At 32.0% G+C, this 24,852-nt stretch overlaps 5 protein-coding genes and 1 pseudogene across 8 annotated transcripts; 1 reads left to right on the plus strand and 5 right to left on the minus strand.

The window, feature by feature from the left end:
- Positions 1-400: 400 nt before the first annotated feature.
- Positions 401-3,125, minus strand: LOC113859690 (annotated as a pseudogene).
- On the minus strand, positions 2,918-24,794 carry LOC113857520. The gene is made up of 5 exons (XM_027489505.1): positions 24,774-24,794; positions 8,006-8,133; positions 7,388-7,458; positions 7,174-7,260; positions 2,918-6,280 (listed from the first exon to the last, which is right to left on the minus strand). The coding sequence occupies exons 2-5, from the start codon at positions 8,109-8,111 to the stop codon at positions 6,257-6,259; spliced, it is 288 nt and encodes a 95-aa protein (XP_027345306.1). The 5' UTR covers positions 8,112-8,133; positions 24,774-24,794; the 3' UTR covers positions 2,918-6,256.
- LOC113857519 (glutamic acid-rich protein-like) lies at positions 3,418-5,502 on the plus strand. The gene is made up of 3 exons (XM_027489504.1): positions 3,418-3,625; positions 4,126-4,991; positions 5,055-5,502. The coding sequence occupies exons 1-3, from the start codon at positions 3,428-3,430 to the stop codon at positions 5,500-5,502; spliced, it is 1,512 nt and encodes a 503-aa protein (XP_027345305.1). The 5' UTR covers positions 3,418-3,427.
- LOC113859691 (QWRF motif-containing protein 3-like) lies at positions 12,579-15,204 on the minus strand. The gene is made up of 6 exons (XM_027492400.1): positions 14,149-15,204; positions 13,595-13,714; positions 13,356-13,472; positions 13,186-13,275; positions 12,883-12,990; positions 12,579-12,626 (listed from the first exon to the last, which is right to left on the minus strand). The coding sequence occupies exons 1-6, from the start codon at positions 15,202-15,204 to the stop codon at positions 12,579-12,581; spliced, it is 1,539 nt and encodes a 512-aa protein (XP_027348201.1).
- On the minus strand, positions 16,655-19,426 carry LOC113857518 (probable galacturonosyltransferase 10). The gene is made up of 2 exons (XM_027489503.1): positions 18,983-19,426; positions 16,655-18,109 (listed from the first exon to the last, which is right to left on the minus strand). Exons 1-2 carry the CDS (start codon positions 19,133-19,135, stop codon positions 16,655-16,657), a joined length of 1,608 nt encoding a protein of 535 aa, XP_027345304.1. The 5' UTR covers positions 19,136-19,426.
- Positions 21,736-24,836, minus strand: LOC113857517 (probable galacturonosyltransferase 10). 4 transcript variants are annotated; one of them, XM_027489502.1, is made up of 2 exons: positions 24,497-24,836; positions 21,736-23,450 (listed from the first exon to the last, which is right to left on the minus strand). In XM_027489502.1, the coding sequence occupies exons 1-2, from the start codon at positions 24,647-24,649 to the stop codon at positions 21,999-22,001; spliced, it is 1,605 nt and encodes a 534-aa protein (XP_027345303.1). In that variant the 5' UTR covers positions 24,650-24,836; the 3' UTR covers positions 21,736-21,998. The 4 variants fall into 4 exon arrangements, with proteins under 4 accessions (XP_027345303.1, XP_027345301.1, XP_027345299.1 ...); XM_027489500.1 differs by having other exon boundaries at positions 21,784-23,459; positions 24,497-24,823; XM_027489498.1 differs by having other exon boundaries at positions 21,784-23,471; positions 24,497-24,823.
- Between the last annotated feature and the right edge of the window lie 16 nt (positions 24,837-24,852).

A 24,852-nucleotide genomic window follows, 5' to 3' on the forward strand; every position in this document is an offset into this window, starting at 1 on the left:
CCAATTCACCCGTCTTAACGATAATATACTATATAGGTAGCAAAATCAAAGTGCAGGTGCCAAAATAGTTTGGCGGGACCTACTGAAATCAGCAGGTGAAAAGTGTGTATGTGTAAGGTAGTGCATGTACAAGTAAACACGACAGCATTATTCTTTTCGGCAAAACAAAATTATCATGGTATGTCATATCTCAATCTATGTTAATTGGGATGTATAACTTTGCCAACTAATTGGGTGGTATCAATTAGCTGGGGTTCATCCATCATCCTATGTTCTATTGCACGTTGTTATTTCAAAGCCCAAAAACTATCCTAAGCATGAGAAATTAACTTTCATCACTATAGTACTTATCGAATTCCCAATACAAGAAACAACGGTTCATTGGCATCAAATTCTCTCCTTAAACAATGTGACTTCGCTTCAAGTAACTTAGAACTATTTCATCCTTTGAAATGTCACTGAAGGATACCCTCCCCACAGAACTTCCCTCTTCCCTAGCAAAGCATTCAACTTCTTTTTGCACACTTTCACCAACGATTTTATTTGTTTTGAACAAATCAGAGGTTACCTCAATGACAACTTTACCATGTACAAGTGCCATCAATTGTGCAGAAAGGAAATCCTCTGCCCATTAACCCATTTTGTGATTCTATTAACAGAACCAATATTAGAAGACAGTTTAGGAACAATATGATACTTAAATATGAAAATTTTCAAAATATTAGAAAATGGGTACGACAGTATATATTAACTAGATTATATTTATTTATGTATGCTTATTGAATATTATATAATCTTGATCAAATCCTAGTTAAATAATAATTTCATTAAAAATCCTTAAAAATAAGAAAACATTTTAATAAATTTTATAACCTATAAAAAAAGAGAACTAATAATTAAACAGTGGCAGATACACATATGTATTGTACTCATATTGATGAATGTCACATACATACGTTATCAACCCAATTGGTTGCTCTTATGACCACTACACTTTTTGCTGCGATCACTTGGGCTGGACCACTATCTGCATTCAGTGGCAATATTTTTTATTTCGTCCCTCCATTCTACTGGTTTTCATTTCAGTTTGGCTTGAAATAACCAAATATTCTTCTGATTGATTCAAGTGTCTTCCACTCTTTATGCTATGCTCCTTAAAGAAAAAAGCAGGAACTGCAAGGAATTTAATGATCATTAATATGCAAAAGATATATACTTGGAAAAAAATATGATTGGCATACAAAAGATAGTTTATAGTGTGGGATTAAGTCATGTATGAACAAGGGAAAGTTTCAACAAATAGAAGCTTAGTATATAACAGTGGAGGTAGTGAAAGAAATTGCTCCACTGAGCAGAGATTGATCAATTTTGTATTTAAGAGAATTTCCCAGAATGGCTAGAAACAAATCAGTCAAATGTTGAAATTTATATTTAAATTGAATTTCAATTTTCTTTGTATATAATATAATATGATCATATTAGAGAGACATATAAATTTTATCCAATAAAAATCTGTCATAATTAATTATAACCTAATGGGTGGTTTACTACTTATATTTAGCACAAATGATATCTTTTTATCTCCTATTCCTATTGTCATGAATTTGAAAGAATTCAACTTCACTAAAATTGTAAAATCTCCCAAATCGCGCATTAATTTCTACCTTAAATCTGAAAAAATGTGTAGTATAAAATAATGCAGTAAATATCAATGAAGCCGTTAAAGCAGCCAGGAAGGGGGGAAAAGTGAAAATATAATTTTTGACATAACTTTTGTTACGAATGCAAGTGCCCAATAAATCAAAAACGAATCTGGCACACGCATTCACGCCAAAAGAGACAATAGCATGATTTAACGTATGCTACAATGCTCAAATGTGAGCAGTTTATACACATTTATTGTTGTTATTATTATTATTGGGAGATAAAATAAGAGATGAAATCAGTTTATTTTTAAAATCTAAAGAAAATTATAAAGGATTGACCGTCTATTTAGTTCAATTGTAAAAACAAAATCTTTTTTATTAACTAAATTTTATTAAAAATATTTCTCAATTAATCTCACCAAAAGTGGTAGAAAATTTTAGTAGTAGAAATAACCTCACCTATTCAATATTTGAGGTTTTAACAAGTAGACTATACCCACAGAAGAATGCAAAGGGATTGTAAATAATAATAACTTAGAAATGAAAATACCTTTAAACTAAAAAAGTAAAAAGGTGTAATGGCATCATCCACCACCACTTCGCACATGAGTACCATGACTTTCATGTCTTCAACCGGAAGTTACTCGTCAGTTCTATTTGCATTGGACCCGATACATACGTAACTGAAGCAATAAATTTAAGAAAACTTTAGAATCTTAACCTTTAAAATTCACTTTAAATAATAATAACAATACTTTATTAAAATATATTTATTATATTAAAGTTAAATAAAGTGTTTATTATTTTGAATGTTTAAATATAAAAATTAAAGATAAAAAACTCATTAATTTATAAATTTTATTAACTTCAGCATTTAAAATTGAGTTTAAACATATAAAAAATAATAATTTTTTATTAAAGAACAATTCATTATATTAAAATTATAAAAATATAATAATTTTTTTGATAAATTTTACTAATATTAAATACTTAAACTTAATTTTAACCGTTGAAATTAATAATTTTTAAATTTATCAATTCATTTTTTAATGATGAATACACTTTTAATTACCGCACATTATGGGCAGACCGATATATATTTTCTTATTAAAAAATAATAAGGCAGAAACAAAATGCTATATTTTAAAAGAATAAATTATTTTTAGCAGGGTGTTACATTCATGTGGTCTTTCTGGGTAGCGTTTTGATAAAAAAAATTATTAAATATTATGAATATATATATATATATAGGTTTTTTTTTTTCTGTATGGTTTTTTTAATTATAAAAATATGGTTTTTTTCAAATATATAATTTCTAAAAGCCATATATAAAAGAATAATCCTATATATATATATTAAAAAACCTCATTTTTAATTTTATGGAGCACTTATTAGTATTTACAGAGTGAAAATAAGGAGAACACGGGAAACATAAAGTTGCAGTCCCAGAATCAGCGCCCTGACACAATTTCCATGCATTCTCAGCTTAGTGAACTCCGCAACCACGGATAGAGTGCCAGGTATGAGTAGGTGGCACGTTCTTTTTGCATGACAAGCACCCCAAAATAAGCACTTTAATTAAGCCATCATCTGAACTCTTCTGAGACAGACAGAGAGAGAGAGAGAGAGAGAGAGAGAGAGGAGAAAAAGCCTCTTCATTCTTCATCATTTCCCTTCACAAGGACTAGAAAAACCAAAGAAGCCATTCATTCATATATACTTGCTTGACTTGGTAGTGCTCTTAAATCTTGATCTTCACCCTCTTGGGGAGGGAGAGAGGGATGGCTTACAACAAGGGGTTGCATGGAAGCAGTGGAGGGAGTCATAGAGGAAGGTCTTATGTGTTGATATTGCTGATCACATTTGGAGCTGCACTCCTTGGGGTAATGGTGCTTCACAAGCTCAGAGAGAGGCGCATCTACAACCTTCTTATCAAAGAGAGAGATCAGCAACTTCTTGCCCTTCAGCTTCTCTTGCAGGTCAGTAACCCTCCTCAGTCTTGTCTTTCTTGGTTTCTGCTGCTTACTTTTACGTGTCATGCAATCCTCAGGACACGTATTGTGCAACATGCATTAAAAAATTTCCAAAACGCTGTTAAAAGCCTAGTTCACCAGAAAAGGGGGTTTTGGGTGTTGAGGGACTTTTGAAGCAATAGCAAATTCGCAATCTTTTCTAATTTTCCAATTCTCTTAATGCTTACTCACTAGATGAATTAATCAGATACGTAGGGAGGAAAACTTCAAATCAAATAAAATGAACCATCACCAATTCAATAATAAACATTTGCTCTTTGGTTTTGTTGTGGGAAGCAGTGTCATTTTTTGAAAAAATTTCTAAATAGGATGAAGAATAATATAGATGTTGCATATTTTAATAACCCTTCAATTCAATTCTGCTTAAAATCTTAGGTTGTAGTTAAGTTCTTTAATCAGATCAGCTGTGTCTCTGTTACCTTAATCTTAGTTTTTCAATCATATAGAAAGAAAGAGATCGCACCAATGAATTGAGAGGAAAGAACGAAGAGATGAGGGGGAAAATATACTCCCTTAGAAGTCAAAAGACGGAGCTTGCTAGAACAGTTGTAGAGATGAAATCCACTTTGGATTCGCTGAGAGATGAACAGAAAGTGATGGAATCCGCATTTGAGGAGAATCAGAATGAGCTCAGAACAATGCAAGAAAAAGGGAGCAAAGTCGAACAAGGAGGCTCTCAAATAATAGCACTAAGAGAGAATCTTAAGCATAAGGAAGCAGAGATAAAGGACTTGAAGCGCCGTCTTGAAACTCCATTTAAGAAACACCCGTCAAGCATCAATGATCATTCGCCCATTGTTCCTGAAATTGTGACAGTAAATGGAACAATGGCAGCACAAGATAAAACTGAGAGCGAGAATAAAGAAAATGAAAATTTACGAGAATCTGCCAGTGTCAAATATGACGGTGATGACAAGTTCCAAGATGAAGAGGTTACAGATGAAATAAAAGATGAAACTAGGACTGATCAGGAGCTAGGAAAGAAAAATGAAGAGCCTCGAGATGATGGTGGTGGTGCAGGTGTGGCTGCTGCAAAGGATATTGAGGATGAAGTGGTGGATGGTAGAGAAAATAAAGCAATCAGAGAAGAGGAGCTGGCACAACTAGTGAATAATACAGATGGTGAAGGTAAGGATGTTGATGTGAAACAATTGGCTGGTGTGAAGAGGAAACATGGCCATGCAAGTAGAACAAAGGGGAAGCGCTGGAGAACCATTGTCAAGAATAGGTTAATGGAGAACAATGGGATTTTTGAAAGTTATGGAAAGGTAAACAAGGGAAATAGGAAGGTTTACAGAGATGAGAAAGGTGAGTCGACAGATATAAAAATTGGTAAAATCTTTGATGAGGAAAAGCTTGCAAGAAATGATGAGAGAAAGGAGGATGATGACCAAAGAAAAGACAAGCCACAGGCCCATTTACTAAAGCCTCAAAACCATGAAAACAGATATGTCAGTAACATGAGAGTGAATAATACAAATCACCAGGAGACAAATAATGGAATTAACATTTACCCAGAAAATCAAAGACAGGTTGAACACAAATTGTCAGAAGATCATGAGGACAGATTTATCCAACGAAACTGGAGCACGAAGCATATCAACAAAGAAGACAAGAATGCTGATCAAATAAAACCAAACATGGCTCAAGAAGAGCCTGAAAAATTAGAGGTTTTGGATGTACAAAAGCAAGAAAGAGATGGAATTGATAGGGGTAATGAGGACGATGACGATGATTTTAAAGAATCCCAATCTGAATTTGAAGATGAGAAGGACGAATACAAAGAAGAGATAGACGAATCAGAATTTCAGCCTGGTTTGTAATTAAACTGTATTTACTATGTCGTTGTGTAATAGAGTAGTAGGCATGAACTGAGTTCTTAGAAACATTTCAACTTACAACATGCAATGGGGTATCATCTTAGGAGGAGGAAGTGAGTAAAACATGACTTCCCTCTTTATGTTTGTATTTAGTAATATCAGGTGTTTCAGTTTACATTTAAATTAATTTCTTTAGCTACTCAAACTTTGGAACTTTCATGACATTGACACTTGTTAAACGACCTTAGTTAATGTTGTTCAAATGATCAGGCTTTCCTAAACACCCAAAGAACTTCACTGTCCGCAGGCTTTTCATGATCATGCTTGAGGAGGAATATAAAAGTGATAATGGGATTCAAAACACAATGCAGAACACAATGGCTTACTGAAATTGCACGGCCTATAGGATCTGTGCACCCAATTAATTTATCGAATATCAACTTAACGAAAAACAATTACTTTAGTGATAAACTGAATGCTTTTTTCGGCCTTAGCACTCGGATTATTCAAGTATATTGATTACGTAACCTAGCTTCCTTCGGGATTTTAATGTCAATAAAAGTAATTGCTTTCATTATGAAGTCAAACGTAACACCTTTTTCAGGAAAAAAATCTGCCAACATTCATTGTCTGCAAAGATTAATGGATAACTCAAGATTTGTTTGTCATCGAACAGGACTTGAATCAGAAATTTTCGGAAAAGTCCGGGCGCACGCATTATTAGCAGGAACACTGGATCTTAAATATTGTACAAACCTTAGTTTGTTGCTTTCACCAATTCCTGCAAATATTAAGAGCATTCATCAAATTAGGATTAGAAGGTTCACTTAAAGTGTTTTAAACATTAGTGTTCTATATATATAGCCTTGTAGATGATAAATTTTTACGAACAATATGATAGAATTCACCACCAGCAGCTATGCTTGAATAATTTTCAATACTTTAACCCAAATATTATAACATACAAAAAGCAATCGAGAAATATAAACATTTTATCCGTTTCTCGACCCCCTGATCCATTGAATTATTGCACACTCTGAACTGATCTGATTATTATCTTGCCTTGAGATATTGCATATAAAAAATGAAAAAAACTGCCTTCAGTACAAACTAAAAACTAGGCAAAAATTTTAGATTGGTAAATGATGGGAAAGAAAGATACTTCTGACTGACACAGGATAACAGCATTGCATAGCTCAGTTAAAACGAACAACGTAAGAGAGACTTGTAAAGGACTTATCTACAGGACTACAAGCACAGACACCTCACAATATTAGCTGTGTCGTGTCGTGCATTTTTGTGTCAGACACATATCCATGTTAGATACATTACAAGCATTTTGAATACTTCCAGGCCATAGCTGTATGTAACTTTTTGTTTTTAATATTTTTATACAACCAGATTATAATATCATATTAATTAGATAAATCGTAGCATCTTATAAAGTCTACAACAACTCATGCCTATTTTTAAAACATCAATTCTCTGCGTTGATTTAAGATTTGCATTTTATGTTAATTTTACATATTATACTACAATCGTGCCATGTCCTAATTTTACCAACTTTTCATATATCATGTTTGTATCGCACCCATATCTCATGTTGCCTCCATGATTTCTATCCGATTAATAATTTCTCAGCTGTAATAATAACTAAACGAAAACTGAAAGTACCTTTTCTTTCTTGTCTTTGCCTCCACTGAAAAACTTGTATCCCCCAAAGATGAGTAATCCCCAGCCAGCTAAGGATACAATCACAAACTGCGAGCATAAAACCACCAAACAAATGAACATTTACACACGTTTTCAATTTCCAAAATAATGATCTTCAAAAATTAATGACCCGATTAGGTTCAGCGGATCTTCAAACACAAAACTAGATACTCACGTGCTCTTCCTTCCATTTAGACGGGCTCATTGGGTCCTTCCAACAATCAACTTTAGGGGGACCATGGTGATCTACAACAATCAAACGATATACCCATTCCACACATATCAGAATTGTGCACTAACTAAACACAAACCTTCAACACACAAAATCAATCTCCTCACAGAATACCAAAATAACAGAAAGGCCAAGCATCTATTGATTAAACAATATTATTGAATTGGATTCATGAAGCCACATTGCATTATAAAAATCAAAGTCCTTGTCTTGTTACACGATCAAGAAATAAATAAACCAGATTTAAAACCTAGATTAACTTTAATCAAGTTATTTATCTATTTAAACTTGCTTGAAAGCATTAAAAAATCCATCTTTAAAATCTCAGTTTCTAACAGAAACCCCACTTCTAACAATCGCATAGGTGCAATCCACCACCGATTTCTAGGTTTTCGGGAAAAAAACCGACCACCCAATAGAAAGTGAGTGGAAAAATTCGATGTTTTCGATTTTGAATATTGTGAATGCATAAAATGGAATTGACTTGAGTGGTCGGGGTTTGAGAAATTGAAAAGCAAAAAAATGAGGAGAAAGCGATTTGGATGGGATCGGAAAAATTACCAGCGGCTCCGGCGAGGCCACGGCGGTGGATGAGTTGAATCGGCGTTTTGGCGGTGGAAATACCGATGCGGCTTAGAGATGCGGCTCCACGAGCAAGAGAGGCCATGGCTTATTCGCTTCAGAGAGAGCTTAGACGCAGTGGTCTTTATGTAACGCTCATGCCTCAAGAGTCCCTATTAAACGACAGTGTTTTGTGTCATTTCAGTTTTTGACTTTTGACCAACTAGCCTAGTGGCAATAAATACTCCATGTATTTAAATACCATGATTTAAATAATAAAAAATTAATATTTTTATGTTTACTTAAAAATATATACTACATTTTAGTATTTTACGTATAATAAGTTTTTATAAAAATTATAAAATTTAATGTATTGATAATATTAAATTTTTTAATTTTTAATTAAAAATAATTATTTAATATATTTGATTAAATATATATTAAAAATTCAATGATTTTTTACTTGTTCATAAAATATTGATTAAAAATAATAAATAAAATTATATTACAGTATTTTTAATTCTTAGCAAAATAATAAGTATTAATTTTATTAACTTTAAACTTTTAAGATCAATTTAAACACTAATAAATAATAATGTTTTGTTAAAATATAACATTTATTATATTATAAAAATAAAAAATAATTTTTTAATATATTATTTTGAATTACTTATCTTTAATACTAAAGGTTAAGATTTTTATCAAACAAAAATGTAAATTAATTTTAATTTTTTTTTTTTTAACAATAAGAAATTTAGAAGGCGAAGCCGCATGCATTGCCTCAAAACAAAGAGCTCAATGATAAATTGACTTACTCTTTGCTATTTCTAAGTTTATATAAAATTTGATTTTTCATATAGAGAAAAATAAAAAATAAACAAAAAAATTATAATATTAAACATGACTCTCTTATTATTAGTTTTAAAAAAATAATTTAAAATTTGTAGAAAGTAAGATCAAATATTTAAAAATACGATAAAGAAGTTATCAATTTAGCTAAAAAATATGTATACATGTTTTTATATAGAGTGTGCTTAATAGTGATTTATCAAATTTTTTTAATTATTTTTTTATATTCCAAACAAAATTAACATACTTGTAGAAAGATGAAAGAATTTTTATCACAAAGTATGACATTGGTTATATCATAATAATATAAGAGATGTCAAATATTTAAATTTAAAGTCATTTTTAATTCTTAACTTATAACTATAAGTTCAATATGAATATTATTAAAAATTTTAATAAACCTAAAAGTTTTTCTAAATCAATTTATATCTCTATTTCTAATAAGAGAACCGAAATAAATTCTTTCTAGACTTTCTAAACACTCTCATTAACATTAAAAATAAATTCAAAATTCTCATCAGCCTCCTTTCATCCTCCCAACAAACCTAATGCTCTAGGCGATATTGAGATTGTTGCATTTGTTCATATAAATGAATTGATTAATAAGGTTAATAACATTATACTTAATTTTATAAATTGAAATATTTTTTTCAATAATGCAATCAACATTCTTGTCTCTTCATATCTATCATAGTGTAACTAAAAATAAGAGAAGATTACTTTTATTTTGAGTCATAATTTAATTATTAGCATCAAAGGAGGTTGTAAATCATTTATTACATAGACTTGTACAAATCAAGATTTCCTTAGTTGTCAAACAGTTTTTAAATATAGTGAAGAGTGTCATGAGTATAAATGTGACATTTGAGTAAATGAGTGAAAACGTCAAATTCCTATAATGTCTTAATTAATTTATAAGAAGGGCATCACAACAAATAAGTGAAATTAGTAATTTAATTTCTTTCTCACCAAAAGGCAAAAAATTCACCTTAAACTAATGTACTAATACAAGGTACGAAGTTCTCTTACTAACGAGCCAGTTAAAATCATATTTAGCTATATAACTTTTCTCCAAATAATTTGACTAAATAAAATTATACTTAACATAACAATTAATTAACAAGTTAGACTGATGAATAATTAAATTAATTGATATTGGTATTAAAGTGATAATTTAAGAAAAATTTCACCCTTGTTGGCTCAAAACATCTTTAACATGTAACTCTATATCTTAAATATTGACATAGGAATTGTGGTCACATGATTTGTCCAATCTTAACGAGTCATGATAACACAAGAAAACTTATCCATTACCAAGTCAAAAAATGAACCCATCCCTTATAATATTTTTAATTTTTTGATTGATTACCATTAATAAGATTTTCTATTTTTATTATGATCAAATAAATTATATTCTTTCATATATTTTTCTACAAACAGTTAGGTCTAGAGTTTGTCATTTTTGTTTATCATATTTCAAATTCTTTTATCCAATAAAGTCATATTAATTTTTCTAATTATTTTTAGACTAAGTCCATTATCTTGAATTTTATAAGTACTCATGTTACAATTTACTAAGTTAATTCTTCTTTCATTATTATTATTTTTTTTTGAAAAAAATCACACACACATTTATCAATTGAGTGAAAAACAGATTGAAACTATCAATATAGTTGTGTATAGTTGTGAGTAGTATGTTAATATTGTAACAACTATCTTGTTCAATTAAATTGAAATGTTCAATTATAAATTTTACTTTATAACGTTATTTTAAATTGAATAAAATGTTATTTTAATATTTAAAATTATAAATTCTAATTATTTTAACTCCTAATTGAATTGTAATCCAAGTCTTTAATTGTATAAATTCTATTTATTTTAATTTTTATTCTATATCTTCAACAACATTTGAAAAATTAAAATAAATAACATTTTCTAAAATAAGAATCACAAAGGAAAAAGTAAAAAAAATAAAAAATAAAAAATAATATATATATATATAAATGAATTATAAACATGACAAAGAAATCAATATTTATACTCACTTTTTTATTTTGACTTTGATAATAGGAAAATTTGGATTAGAGTTAACCCGAAAATGTCAATGACATGGTAAAGATAAGCTTGGGAAAATACATATCTCGACTGGACCTCAAACCTATAACAAACAGGTTGTTCTATTAATTGGGATCAACCCATCACAAGCAATAGACTTTAATTAGTTAGTTAAAAATTTTAAATTTAACTCAGGGTTGCAAAAGTCGTGTCTAAATTCGCTAAAATTTACATTTTTGCAAATATTTAGTAGATTTTTACAAAAACTAAACCTAATTGGATCATGTTAAAAAAAAAAGTCAAATTTAATTCTATAACCTGAATTATATAAGGATTAAAACCATAAAATTTATATAATTTGGATCTAAAATTTCTACTTTATAAAGTGTATGTCCATCTGTATTTTTAGAGTTAAAATGCACTCAATATATAATTTATTAGTTGAAAAACGCTTGAGTGGAACAAGGATAGATTTTTTGGCCTCAAGAATTTGAACCAAAAAAAGTACGTATCAGGTTTTCCTAACCTTTGACGAGGGCTGGGTTAGCATTAATTTTTCATCCCCGCCAAATATAAGAATAAATTCAGAAAGAGAATGCTGAACCGAGAATCCGAGATGCACCTATCATACTGTGATGTCTAATGAACATATTTGACTGCACATTTTAATTCAAAACTTTAGGACATTAGGTTAATGATTTTTTTTTCCACTTATCAAGATCTTATTTCTCTTTTTATTTAATGTAATTACTTAACTTTATATCCGTTTAAAACTCGCAATTTGAGATATTTGACATTCATTTGATGGAGAATCAACTTTTTGACTTTGTCATATATCATGCTATTTTTAATAAAATGACTAGTTCACCTTTCAGCATCAACTGCTAGAGTTTTTACGAATTAATGGAATACAATGTATCATAATTATTAAGATTTCAACATAAAAAAGCCTATGCCTACTCACTGGTTATAACTTATAAGCTAAACTAATAAGTGATAGCAGAACTTTATTTTTGTCTTTCCTTTTGCTAAGAAAATATGAAATTTAATACACGTGAATTGATGTTACCTAATGAACCATAGGAGCGTTGAAATGTTCACTTCATTGTTATAGTGGTAGTCAATCTATTGATTCTATTCTATTTTTTGAGAACTCTAGTGCAAAAATGGAAAGTTATGGTGGCTGACCATACACATGCCTAGCTACCATTTGCAGATGTATCGTCTATATAATCTGTATATATTTTTTGTTACTCTTATTTAAGTAATTTTTGTTTAAAGTATATTTTTTTCACTCTTATAAATATATTAATAATAGAGATATTTTATGTAAAATTTCTTAAATAAGAGTCATACAAGAGAGCATCACATTCACCATAAAGAAATAACAAAAACACAAATGTTAGAAGAATGAACTGACACGAATACACTGCATAACGAAGTTCACCTTTCCCTGCACAAGTTTACCCAAAAAAAGACTCTACCTTGAAGCGTTATGTAAATAGATGCATGTTAGCAATCTTTATATACGAATTCTTCAATCTCACTGAATTTCATTTGTAGTTTATTGTTTATATATGGATATATAGGTATCTGTTAGTTTTGTTGACTACTATTTACATGAATACCTACAAAGTGATCTTAATTGCAACTTCTGATATTTTCGTTCTCAGCACTTGAGCTGAATGAAACTGCACTTCAGGCTCCTTTCTTTAAGCTGCCAACAAATAGTAAAAATTAATAAATAAATAAGCAAAACATTTCATGTCGAAGTAAGACATGAAAATAATTCCTGTAATTTTCAAAAATTGACCACAGAACTTTGGTTTGGTCGACATAAATGGAAGCTTAACTAAGTAGTATCCTTGTTTGCTTATATTTTTTTCCATAAAAAAGAGGAACACCATAAAAAAATATATATTAAGAGGATAACAACAAAAATATCAAGAGGCATTGAAACGATGTTTAATTACCTCAAGGACACACATGGTCTGGAAAAGATCATTGAATTCCTGTAAGAGCAACTTTTCTTGTGCAACAATTTTTGCTAATTCTGATAGCAACTCAGCATTCTTGTCAGCCTGGTGGTGAAGAAAGTTCAGTTTCAGCTTCAATTTCAATTTTAAGCGTACGTTTAATTCAACTTAAAATAACATTTTTTTCCAGCTTCTTGAAAGAGTTTTGAAAAATAAGTGATTATTTTGCTAGAAATAAGAGATTCTAAACATGGACCAAGTCTTCGCGAGATAAAAAAAAGGACTAGTTACCAAACATACCAAGGGTGAGAAACAAGATAACACTGACTTGATGGAAGCTGTGAGATCAGATGCATGCCTCTGAGCAATGGACATCCATTGTATATCCACCTGCAAGCATAACAAGAATTCTGTAAATGCAGTTTTTTCCAATACTAAGAAAAGGCTTAATTATCACTAATTGGACTTACCTTTGCACCTTCCAAAAGAGGAACTTTGCATATAACAGAATGCAAACACTGTTTCATTAGGGAAATTGCAGCTAGATGTTGCCTTTCCATACTTGCCCATGTTTCCAATAGCTTCATCTACCAACCCAAAATAAACTCAAAAGGAGACATAGAATTAAATCTCCGAATGCATATTCCATAAGTAGAATCCATTTGCAACAATCTAATCTTAACTAAGTGAAATGCACTACCACACTCACTTGAGAATGCAGTACAAAATTTAACTTCATCTCAAGCTTTTCTCTCTCAAGCTCTATCTTTTTTTGGACCACTGAACGTTGCAACTTGGCAATACCATCCAAAGCACATATCAAATTGCTCTAAACAAACACAACAAATCACCAAAACATTAATCCCATTAGAGATGCAATATAAAACCATTTCATGAATCAACAATCCCAAAAACTTAAGATATTAGACAACGACACATAACGATTTATATTACCAACATTCCTCAAGCAAAATAATCGCTTATTTTTCAAAAATTATTTCTAAAAACTAACACAAACAAACGATTGTTTCTCTAAAATAAACTCCACCAAACATCAAATTCAAAACATGCACATCTATAAGTAAAATAAAAAGAAAAAGGTTAACAACACACTCTTTTAACACATTTCTTGTGATTAATCAGCTATTCAGAAAGTAAAAAAAGTCATATTAAAAGGCAAATACTGTATTTTTTATTTTTTTTTTAAGTATGTTCAAAAGATTGTGTTGTTATCATTTCTCAGATAAAAAATGTGAGCAATACCTCAGCCTGAAGAGACATGTTATCATTCACAGCATGAGCTCTAGCATTGGCAAACCGCCATTGGATCAACCGGTTATCAAGCAGGCGCAATTGATGAACAGCCTCAGAGTTAGCTAACCCAACACTCGTTGAAGACTTTTTACTCCTAAAGAGATCAAAACCCATGCTCAGAATCTTCTCTACACTCTTGTTTTGAGGCCTCAAACTCGAAAAAGACAAAGGCTTATCCTTGCTTTCCAAAGACATAGGGGGTGACCCTGACCTCCCAGGAGACAATGCCCACTGAGACTTAGAACTCATGTACCCAATAAGCGAATTAGCCTTCTTCATCGCTTTCTCAGAAATCAACTTCTTCATCACCCACGATTCATCAGAAGACAAAGGCTTCGAGTTTGAGATATCCGAATCAGAAGCTCTTCCTCTTAGAGAACTTGTTGCCATGTACTTAGATTGAACATCTTTACCCACTTTTCTATAACTCCAAGTTCGTGGCAGATAATTGAAGCTCGTATTATCTGATTCTGAATCAATTGAGTTCCTAGAATAATCGGAGTTCCTCTGAAGGGCATTTTCATCCAGAGAGAGTCTTCCAGGAACCATATGATAACTCTGTTTCTTCCCCAAAGAAGATGATTTTCCAGGGAAACTGTACCTCATCGACCTACCAATAATGGGTTGGTCGTTTTCTTCGAAGCCATTGCTGTTATTGTTGTTGTTGCTTAACTCCCTGCAGCTTCTCTGTTTTGTGAGAGAAGAAAAAACAGAGTTTGTTCTGTTAGTGGCTTTCTGATTCTGATTATGGTGGTGGTTGTGATGTTCCCTTTCTCTGAGTCTTTCGTCGCCGATGTGATCGGCGAGAGTGGTGGAGTTTCTCTTCGCCGTCGAAGGCCAACGGTGGCCACGGGAGGGGAACCGGCGAAACGGGGAATTAGTGGCAGAAGCTGAACCGCGTTCTGGTGAACCGGTTGGGTTCGGAGACATGAACCGGGAACTTACTTGACGAGTTCTGATTTTGGGAGAATGAGTGGAGACTGAGTCATGGGAATCGCTCTTCATGGGAAGATAATGAAAGATAATGATGGGATTGTGTTTGAAAACAGAACAGAACAGAATGGAACATAGCAGAGGTAACAGGGGAACGAAACAGAGGAGCTTTTAATATATGTGAATGTAACGTAACAGTAGGCACATGAAAATGGCGCGGCAAAATATTAATACAGAGATGTGCGCCGGCGCATCAGGATGTGTTTGTTCGTTTGTTTTTTAATTTAAATTTAATTATTCAAATGTCCTTTTTTGTGTGTTATGCATTATAAGGAAATTTCTCCTCTTGCATTTAATTGAATGTTGTAAGTAATCATGATCTGTAACCATAATTAGTTTTATTTTTTGAAAAAATTGAGAGATTATCTAACTTGAAGATTATAACGTTACAATAATATTCAAAAAGTATGATATAAATATTTGAATGTTTAAGTTGAAGTAGGATAATTTTAATTGTGTTAATCTTTGTTGATAATGTAGTCATAGATAATAACGATGGACACAGCTGATATTGTAGCTTTAAAGGGACAATAAAAGAGTACAATTAAAATCTCTAGTAAGTTAGAAGGGTTGGTTGAGGATGAGGCTAATAAGGAAAGTGATGTTTTGTTTTAACGAAGTGGTGAAGTATTAGCCGACAACACAAGTGGAAGTGATTTTGTGATAATTCCGCCCGTTTGTGCAACGCCGGCAGATTGAAGGGCAACGGCTACCTGCAACTGTTTCTAACTTCGGAATTTCAAAGGACTTAATAGAAATATGTGGGATTAAAACAAGTATCAGAACACGAAAATCTCAAGTGATAAATGAAATGTTTAATAGTTCATATTTTTATTTAGAACATGACTCTTAACATAAATAATTGTTGTTATAGTATGTAAAATTTTGTTCATTGTGGTGGAGCTACGAATAACAAATTTTGGGGAGTAGAAGTTGTGCCATTAAGCATATGAGAAGATCTACTTAATGAAAACATAATAGCATGATGATTTGAGCACGTTTATTACTCTTATATTTTTTTTAATTCTATTTTTACTTTTACTTCCTTCAGAAAAGTTAAGATTCACACAAACTAATTAGAAAGTGTGTCAGATGAAATTATCAACGTATTCTTTGAAAGAGGAATACGATTTTCTAGCTTCTCAAAACAAAGTCTTATGGAACAGAATACTTAATTTTAATTTCTTATACTCAATCTTCATAAAATTGAACGGTGGCAAAAATAAATGATTGGAGCAAAAGCTTCATAGTTTTTCACTTGATCATCCTTTGTAAAACTAAGAAAAATTGTTAAGAGCTAATGAGTTCCAAACTCAATAGACATTGGCACAAATCTTCAAAACTTTGATGCCATGTTAATCTGGATGTTCACCAAACAATTTATGGTCAATACTTTTTCATTACATTGGTTATTAACTTCTCATGCTTAATCTTTAGAAGTTCCAAGTATAAGAGTTAAATATCAATGAAAATTACACTCTTGCAATAAAGGGTGAGAATAATCCACATATTTTTCCCAAAGAGGCTTGTACTTTTCCATCCCAATCTTCAACCAAGGTTTGGAGTTGCCATTGAAATGTAGAACAGCCCCTTTCTCTATCAACTGAGGATCAACATTTTTGTAGCCAAAACCCAATACATGCCATGATGGATCCAAAGGTTCAGTTAGTCCATAAAAAGTTAACAACCCAGGTGGCAAGGTACCAAGTTTCCACAATGTCCTGTCTGCATTCTTTTCCTGCCAATAGTGGTATATGCCTGTCACATTCCTTTTCCTCCATTGAACCAAATCAAACACATTCATCCCAAATGCCCATCCACAAGCATCAGGATCAAAATGTGCTCTTATTAGAGGATGAGAGTAGTTCAAATATTTATGGTATCTATGAAATGTCTCCATGCATGTCTCAACAGCTCCATTAACACTTCCATTCAAATCAATGGAAAAAAGACCAGAAAGATCCTTTTGAACCACAACATCATCATCCAAGAACACTATCTTATTCAGCTCAGGAAAAACTTGAGGGATATAGAACCTCAGGTGGTTAAGCATGGAAAGATATTTAGGATTCCGAAATTTTAAGGGTGTCTTGCTATCATCATCACTGTTGCCCTTGAAGTAATAGTTCTGTATCTCTAAGTCTTGAAGCTGCTTAAGCACAGGAACATATGAAGCATTTAACCAACTGAAGTCTTCAAACTTTAAAACTTCAATGGTCACCCCTTGGAAATCATTCATAGAAAACCATGCCTTCATTGCAGCATAATTTATTTCATCAGTGACAAGGTGGAAAACAACCATATCTGGATTTTTAGAATTTAGAGCCGTTGAATTGACCACAACTGAAGTAGCAAGAATGTTATCAGAGAAGACACAAAAGTGGTATAGATTATTATCCTTAAGTTTCATCTCCACTTCTCTTTTGTCCTTCAATTTCTTTTGCAAGCTAAGATCATTGAACCATTTAGTTGTTAACCTGACACCTAGGCAATATAGGCTCTTTGGAACTTCTTCAGCAGCTATTTGTCCATATTTTGAACTCTTCTCACTTATAGAATTCATCTGTTCCTCAAGAGCTTGAATTTTTGCTTTTAGTCTCATGATCATGGTTGCACTGTCATAATGGAGCTGATTTGCTTGATATAGCAGTAATGCCATATCACGAATAGTATGTTCAGATTCCTTGATGGTTAAAGGAGAACGCCTAGTGGCAGCGTTTGAGAGGAAAATCTGTGAATTGCGGATCTGAGCACTTAATTCCCAAGCAAATTGATGATTATTACTTTCTTTGGCAATTACAACAAAAGCTTTCGCTAGGGATATTTGTTCATTGATTTGTCTGGTCACTGAGTCATAGTTTAACATCTCTTCAGTAACATTGAAGCTTTCTGTAACACTGTCATGCTTGAAAGTTCCCTGCATAACAGGATATAGGAACCAATTAGTACACAAAGGACAGGAAGGACCTTACCTTTCCCTCCCCTAAGAATATAATATCATATAATATTTTGACACGATAATATGAAATCAAGCATGCCATGGAAACTGAATTTTAATAACTTAAGTTCATATACTGTGTTGATGATCAAGGCTTTCTCCTTTCTGGCCAAGTTTGACTATTCACTATTCCGATTACAATATTATAAAGAAAATTCATAAATATTTTTATAGGGACCAATTAATTTTCTCAGCATTATGAAAAGGAAACATAACTCCACTTATGATTATAGCCGGTCTGAGCCTGGGTAAAGGAAGAAGATTGTGTTAGGCCCTCAGAAATAAAAAAATTGTCAAAAATTACACATGGATCAATCCCAACAGTATCATGATATATATATATATAATATCTCTGAAATGTTGATTTTTTATTGAGCCCACTGCCATTGTATTATGTAGCATAAGACATTGTTGTTCTTCCTGTTGTATGAAAAGGAAACATATTTAACATAGCTTAAGTGCAACATCTCGAACCAACACTGTACTTGTTATTGCACGAACATGTTCAGACCAATAAGCTTGGTAGGAATACCCCGCATAAAGTTATATCTTTTGTTATTCAAGCTTATTGGATTCAATTTACACCGTAACCCTTCCTCGTCCCAAGCAATACTCTTTCTTAAGGACAAAATTGACGACTTTTTTGGACTTTAAGACTCAAAGTCTAAAATTCAAACAACAAGAGTAAAATCCAATCAATTTGCATACTCTTTGCAACACGTTAAGAATAAGAAAAATTAACTAATTGAGAAAACACACAGTTATTAAAAAAACATTATTTTATAATTTTACCATGGAGAAGTGGTGGGTGGGGTCAATGTTGGTGCTTCCTCTGGTGAGAATGTAAATAAAGAAAAGAAGCACAAAGCTACACAATAACCACCACACCACATCTTGAACCCTCTTCCTTCCTGGCCTTCGAAAATCTACACCTCTTCGCCTCATCTTCCAGCAGAACAGAGAAATCCTGCTGGGTTTCGATCTTTCACCAATAAAGCTTCGAACTTTAAACCAATCTTTGTGTTTCTTTTGATGCCCAGAAGAGCTTCTGGATCACTGAGTGAAGCACAATGAGAGAGAGAAACATCAAACATAGAGATTCATGTGAGAAGAGTGGGTTCTATGATTCAGTTATCTCCTTATTGAACACAACGGCTCCAACTACTAACAAAAATGCATTCTTCCACATTCTTTCTAAGCTATAATATTACAGCATTTTGGTTAAGCTTTCAAATTTTCAAAATCTTCGAACTTATATTGTAAGATATCAGGTACATATATATTACTGTCAAAAAAATGATATATGCATGCATTGAAAGCACTGGTATATCAGCTAGTTTTTCTAATAAAATGACTTGAAAAAAAAGTGTGACCAAACATATATTATAGGTGAACTGGGAAAATAATGTGCATATTTTACATCGCTATTACCATTGTATTCCTTTATATGTTATTAAGCATAATTTTTAATGTCTTGCTGCACATTGATTAAAAAATTTAAAAAGAAGAAGAAGAAGTAGTAGCTAAGCATTAAAAATAGAATGTAGACGAAGATGTTATATTTAGTTATTACATCCAACTTATTTCTTAAGACCTTAAGTTTGTTTTTCTTTTATCTTTTATGTCATATACTATTAGTCCTTAATTTATTATTAAAAATTACTTTGCACTCATAATGTCATTTCCGTAACACATTTGTAAGTTATAATTTAGCATTCCTCACATTAACAATTATATGCACATACACGCTTGCACACATGGAAAGAGACATAAATTTGAATCATACAATTATTATAGAAGTCATATAATCACTTAAAATATCATGTAACTTTTTAAATAATTTGCATGAATTATATGTTTAAATCTTAGTTATTTATGACAAAGTTAATTATCAAATTTGTTGTTTTTACTTTTATATTAAAAAGATCATCTCACTGAATATGTATATGTGAAATTCTGATCAAATAAGCATAACAAATCTTTTCAAATTATTAATCAAGTAATGCATGATTAGGAATTTGATTCTTATTATTCTTGTACAAAACAATTGATCAAATATAATACACGCCATCTGTAATATTTTAGAATTGAGAATAATGCGAATTAAATCATTAAGTGGTATACCCTTACAGTTTATAACTCTGGAACGTAATCAATAATCAGTAGTTAAAGTCAGTTCGTACTTGCAGTATCTTCAGCTTAAATGCCCTTTGCCATTCTTTCCTTCTCAAAGCCAGAATTGATTCTTATTTTAGGCCATAAGTCTCTTTCAACTTTCATCAACGGTATCATATTTGCATTGTATCACATTATAACCTTACTTTCACGGATAAATTGGCACGTCTTTTTAATATAGATTCAAAACTTTGTTATCAGATTTTATATTTCTAAAGTACCGAGTGTATTTTAAAAAATAAAGTATAAAATAATAGGTGTTAATTAAGATTATTGGTTAAAAATTTAACTTTAGAATTTCATGTATCATTTTATATATTTTAGTATAACTTTAATCTTTAATTTTAAATTTATAATTATTGGTTTACTTTATCTTCTATGCTACACTTTTTACGAGATCTGAATCTTTCATTTTTTTTAGGCTATATATTGTTTTCATGCAAATCAGAGAAGCAATAATAGAATTGAAATCGATTGTTAGAGCAGAGAGGCAACTCACCTACATCCAATGATATTACTATATCTTAGCAAGTCGATATATTTTTTTTGGTCATTCATTTTGCGAAATCGATATAAGCATAAATATAATGTCAATATAATATAACTTACCCAGTCATTTTTTTTTCTTAATTTTGACTATCAAATAAACCATAAGATTATAGATAAAAATATACAATAATTTATCAATTTAATAGTAAAAATGACATCAAATCACTATTTTTTTTTTTTTATCAACGGATAGATTCAAAAGCGTCCACAAGTCTCCTATAGTATTTCCATATTACTTGAATGCACTTTGATGCAGCCCCCAATAAGGTAATTCATACACCCCACAAGTACGTCAAGTAATCCTAAGCATAGGCTAATTTTTTTCATTTCAGAATAGGAAAGTGAAATCAATGACGTCTACGCTAACAAAGTGAAGTGAAAGAAGCAAAAGATGGAAGAATATAAGATCAACTCAGGCATTGTTTTATTTATAAGCTTCTAAATTATAGTCGTTTGGGAAAACATACTGACAAAATATAGTGGATAGTTGTTCAAAAACTACAAACTCTCTTTATTTTGTTCACCAAATAGTTCTACTCACTTACTAAATAAAAAACCACAAACTGTTTTATTAATAAAATGAAAAAAAAAAAAAAAACATTACGTTGCTACTGTTCACTGGAAAGGAAACGGATCCCCTACAGTCCAAAACTAAACTGCAATGTATGCAGTTATAATCCAGGGTGATTAATTTTTACCGATAACCATAAAAATATAATTTTTTTTTTAAGAAAAGGCATCTTGTTCCAAAATTGTGTTGGTAAGATATTTCATAGAGCAGGGGAAATATATTCTCAACATGGTTAAAAACAGAAATAGGGACGGCAGAGAAGAAAGAGTGTGTTCACAGTGTTGATATGGTTGAATGTTATGGTAAAATACAATCCAAACTAATATTTAATTGGATTAGTTTGATTTGGATATTTTAAAATTTTTGCAATCAACTAATCCAAGCCAACAAGATTAAGAATAGATCAAGAATCATGGTACCACTTTTCATTGCCAAAACCTAAAAATATATTAAAAACTATTGGCTACTACTCATCGTGCCTATCTGGAGTTACAACTATAACGTAGTTAAAAATCAATGAAAATTACACTGTTGCAATAAAGGGTGAGAATAATCCACGTATTTTTCCCAAAGAGGCTTGTACTTTTCCATCCCAATCTTCAACCAAGGTTTGGAGTTGCCATTGAAGTGTAGAACAGCCCCTCTCTCTATCAACTGAGGATCAACATTTGTATAGCCAAAACCCAATACATGCCATGATGGATCCAAAGGTTCAGTTAGTCCATAAAAAGTTAACAACCCAGGTGGCAAGGTACCAAGTTTCCACAATGTCCTGTCTGCATTCTTTTCCTGCCAATAGTGGTATATGCCTGTCACATTCCTTTTCCTCCATTGAACCAAATCAAACACATTCATCCCAAATGCCCATCCACAAGCATCAGGATCAAAATGTGTTCTTATTAGAGGATGAGAGTAGTTCAAATATTTATGGTATCTATGAAATGTCTCCATGCATGTCTCAACAGCTCCATTAACATTTCCATTCAAATCAATAGAAAAAAGACCAGAAAGATCCTTTTGAACCACAACATCATCATCCAAGAACACCACCTTCTTCAGGTCAGGAAAAACTTGAGGGATATAGAACCTCAGGTGGTTAAGCATGGAAAGATATTTAGGATTCCGAAACTTGATAGGTGTCTTGCTATCATCACTGTTGCCTTTGAAGTAGTAGTTCTGTATCTCCGAGTCTTGAAGCTGCTTAAGCACAGGAACATACGAAGCATTTAACCAATTGAAGTCTTCAAACTTTTGAACTTCAACAGTCACCCCTCGAAAATCATTTACGGAAAACCATGCCTTCATTGCAGCATAATTTATTTCATCAGTGACAAGGTGGAAAACAACCATGTCTGGATTTTTTGAATTTATTGCAGTCGAATTGACCACGACTGAAGTAGCAAGTATGTTATCAGAGAAGACACAAAAGTGGTATAGATTATTATCCTTAAGCTTCATTTCCACTTGTCTTTTGTCCTTTAATTTCTTTTGCAAGCTAAGATTTTTGAACCATTTAGATGTCAATCGAACACCAAGGCAGTATAGGCTCTTTGGGACTTCTTCAGCAGCTATTTGTCCATATTTTGAACTCTTCTCACTTACAGAATTCATCTGTTCTTCAAGAGCTTGAATTTTTGCTTTTAGTCTCATGATCATGGTTGCACTATCATAATGGAGCTGCTGGGCCTGATATAGTAACAATGCCATATCATGAATAGCATGTTCAGATTCCTTGATTGTTAAAGGTGCACGCCTGGTGGCAGCATTTGAGAGGAAAATCTGTGAATTGCGAATCTGAGCACTTAATTCCCAAGCAAATTGATGATTATTACTTTCCTTGGCAATTACAACAAAAGCTTTTGCAAGGGATATTTGATCATTAATCTGTCTTGCCACAGAGTCAGCGCTTAACATGTCTTCAGTAACATTGAAGCCTTCTGTAATCCTGTCATGCCTTAAAGGTCCCTGCATTACAGGAAGTAAGAACTAATTAGTAAACAAAGAACAATAAGGATCTTAACTTTCGCCCTCCCCCCCCAAGAACTTATCATCATTATAATATTTTGACATCATGTTGTGAAATCAAGCATGCCATGGAAACTGAATTCTAATAACTTAAATCAAGTTCATATATTGTTTTGAATGTTCAAGACTCTCTCTTTACTGGCCAAGTTTGACTACTCACTGTTACAATTCCAACATTAAAAACGGAAAAAAAAATATCTATACAGAAAACAATGAAGTTTATCTGCATTGTGAGAAGGAAACATATTTAGCATAGCTTAAGACAAGTGCAACATCTGGAATGGTATAAATTTATCAATTACTGCAAAGTGCACGCAGATATTTCTAATGAATGATGAATCCAACAAAACTGACATACCCTAATAATAGTAGTCAGTAGACATATAAACGCAAACACACAAATCTCATCCCAACAGTTAACAATACCATCGTGAACAAAACTTAGATGTTGTCAGTGCTAGTTATCAATTAAACAACACCAATAACACTTGAGCAACTGCATCTAAGTTTTACCCTACCATTATTCCTAAATCAAGAAGTGCTAAGAACCCTCTCTAATGTACAACATAATCTTCATACTCTTAATTATGGATAAAAATTTATTGAAAACTATAAAACGCATGAGTCAGAGTCACTAAATTAGAAGTAGAACCCACCTAATTTTTGTAATTTCCAATAAACTTCGGTCAACAATAAAAAAGTGTATTCCTAACGTTTCTCATCCTAAGTCTCAGTGTTCAAATAAAGACAGTTGTTTCTCCATCACTCTCTCCTCTCTCTGTTCTAAACAATTACAAAGGTTCACACGCAATAGTATCCTGCTGATACAATATTCTAAAGCCAAAATTGAAGAATCAAAGACTAAAATTCAATCAATTTGCACATTTTTTCCAACACAAAAAAAAAAAAAAGAAGAAAGAAGAAAGAAGAGAAATGTATTAGCTAATTAAGAAACACAAACAACAAACAAAAGTAGATAATTGTACCCTGGAAAAATGGTGGGTGGAGTCAATGTTGGTGGTGCCTTTGGTAAGAATATAAATAAAGAAAATAACGACAACACTACAAGATGCCCACCAGACCACATCTTGAAGCCTCCTTCTCCCTGGCCTTCGAAAATCTGCACCTCTTCGCCTCATCTTCCAGCAGAACACAGAGATCCTGCTGGGTTTTGATCTTTCACCAATAAAGAATCGAACTTTGAACCAATCTTTGAGTTTGAGTTTCTTATGATGCCAAACACCAAGAGAGGTTCTGGATCACTGAAAGAGAGAGAGAGAGAGAAAGAGATCTGTGACAGACGTGGCCACGTGGTTCTGTAACCATGGGATTTCCAATTACA

Source organism: Abrus precatorius, unplaced genomic scaffold (assembly GCF_003935025.1).
Source record: "Abrus precatorius isolate BTA unplaced genomic scaffold, Abrus_2018 Scaffold2, whole genome shotgun sequence".
NCBI lineage: Eukaryota > Viridiplantae > Streptophyta > Magnoliopsida > Fabales > Fabaceae > Abrus > Abrus precatorius.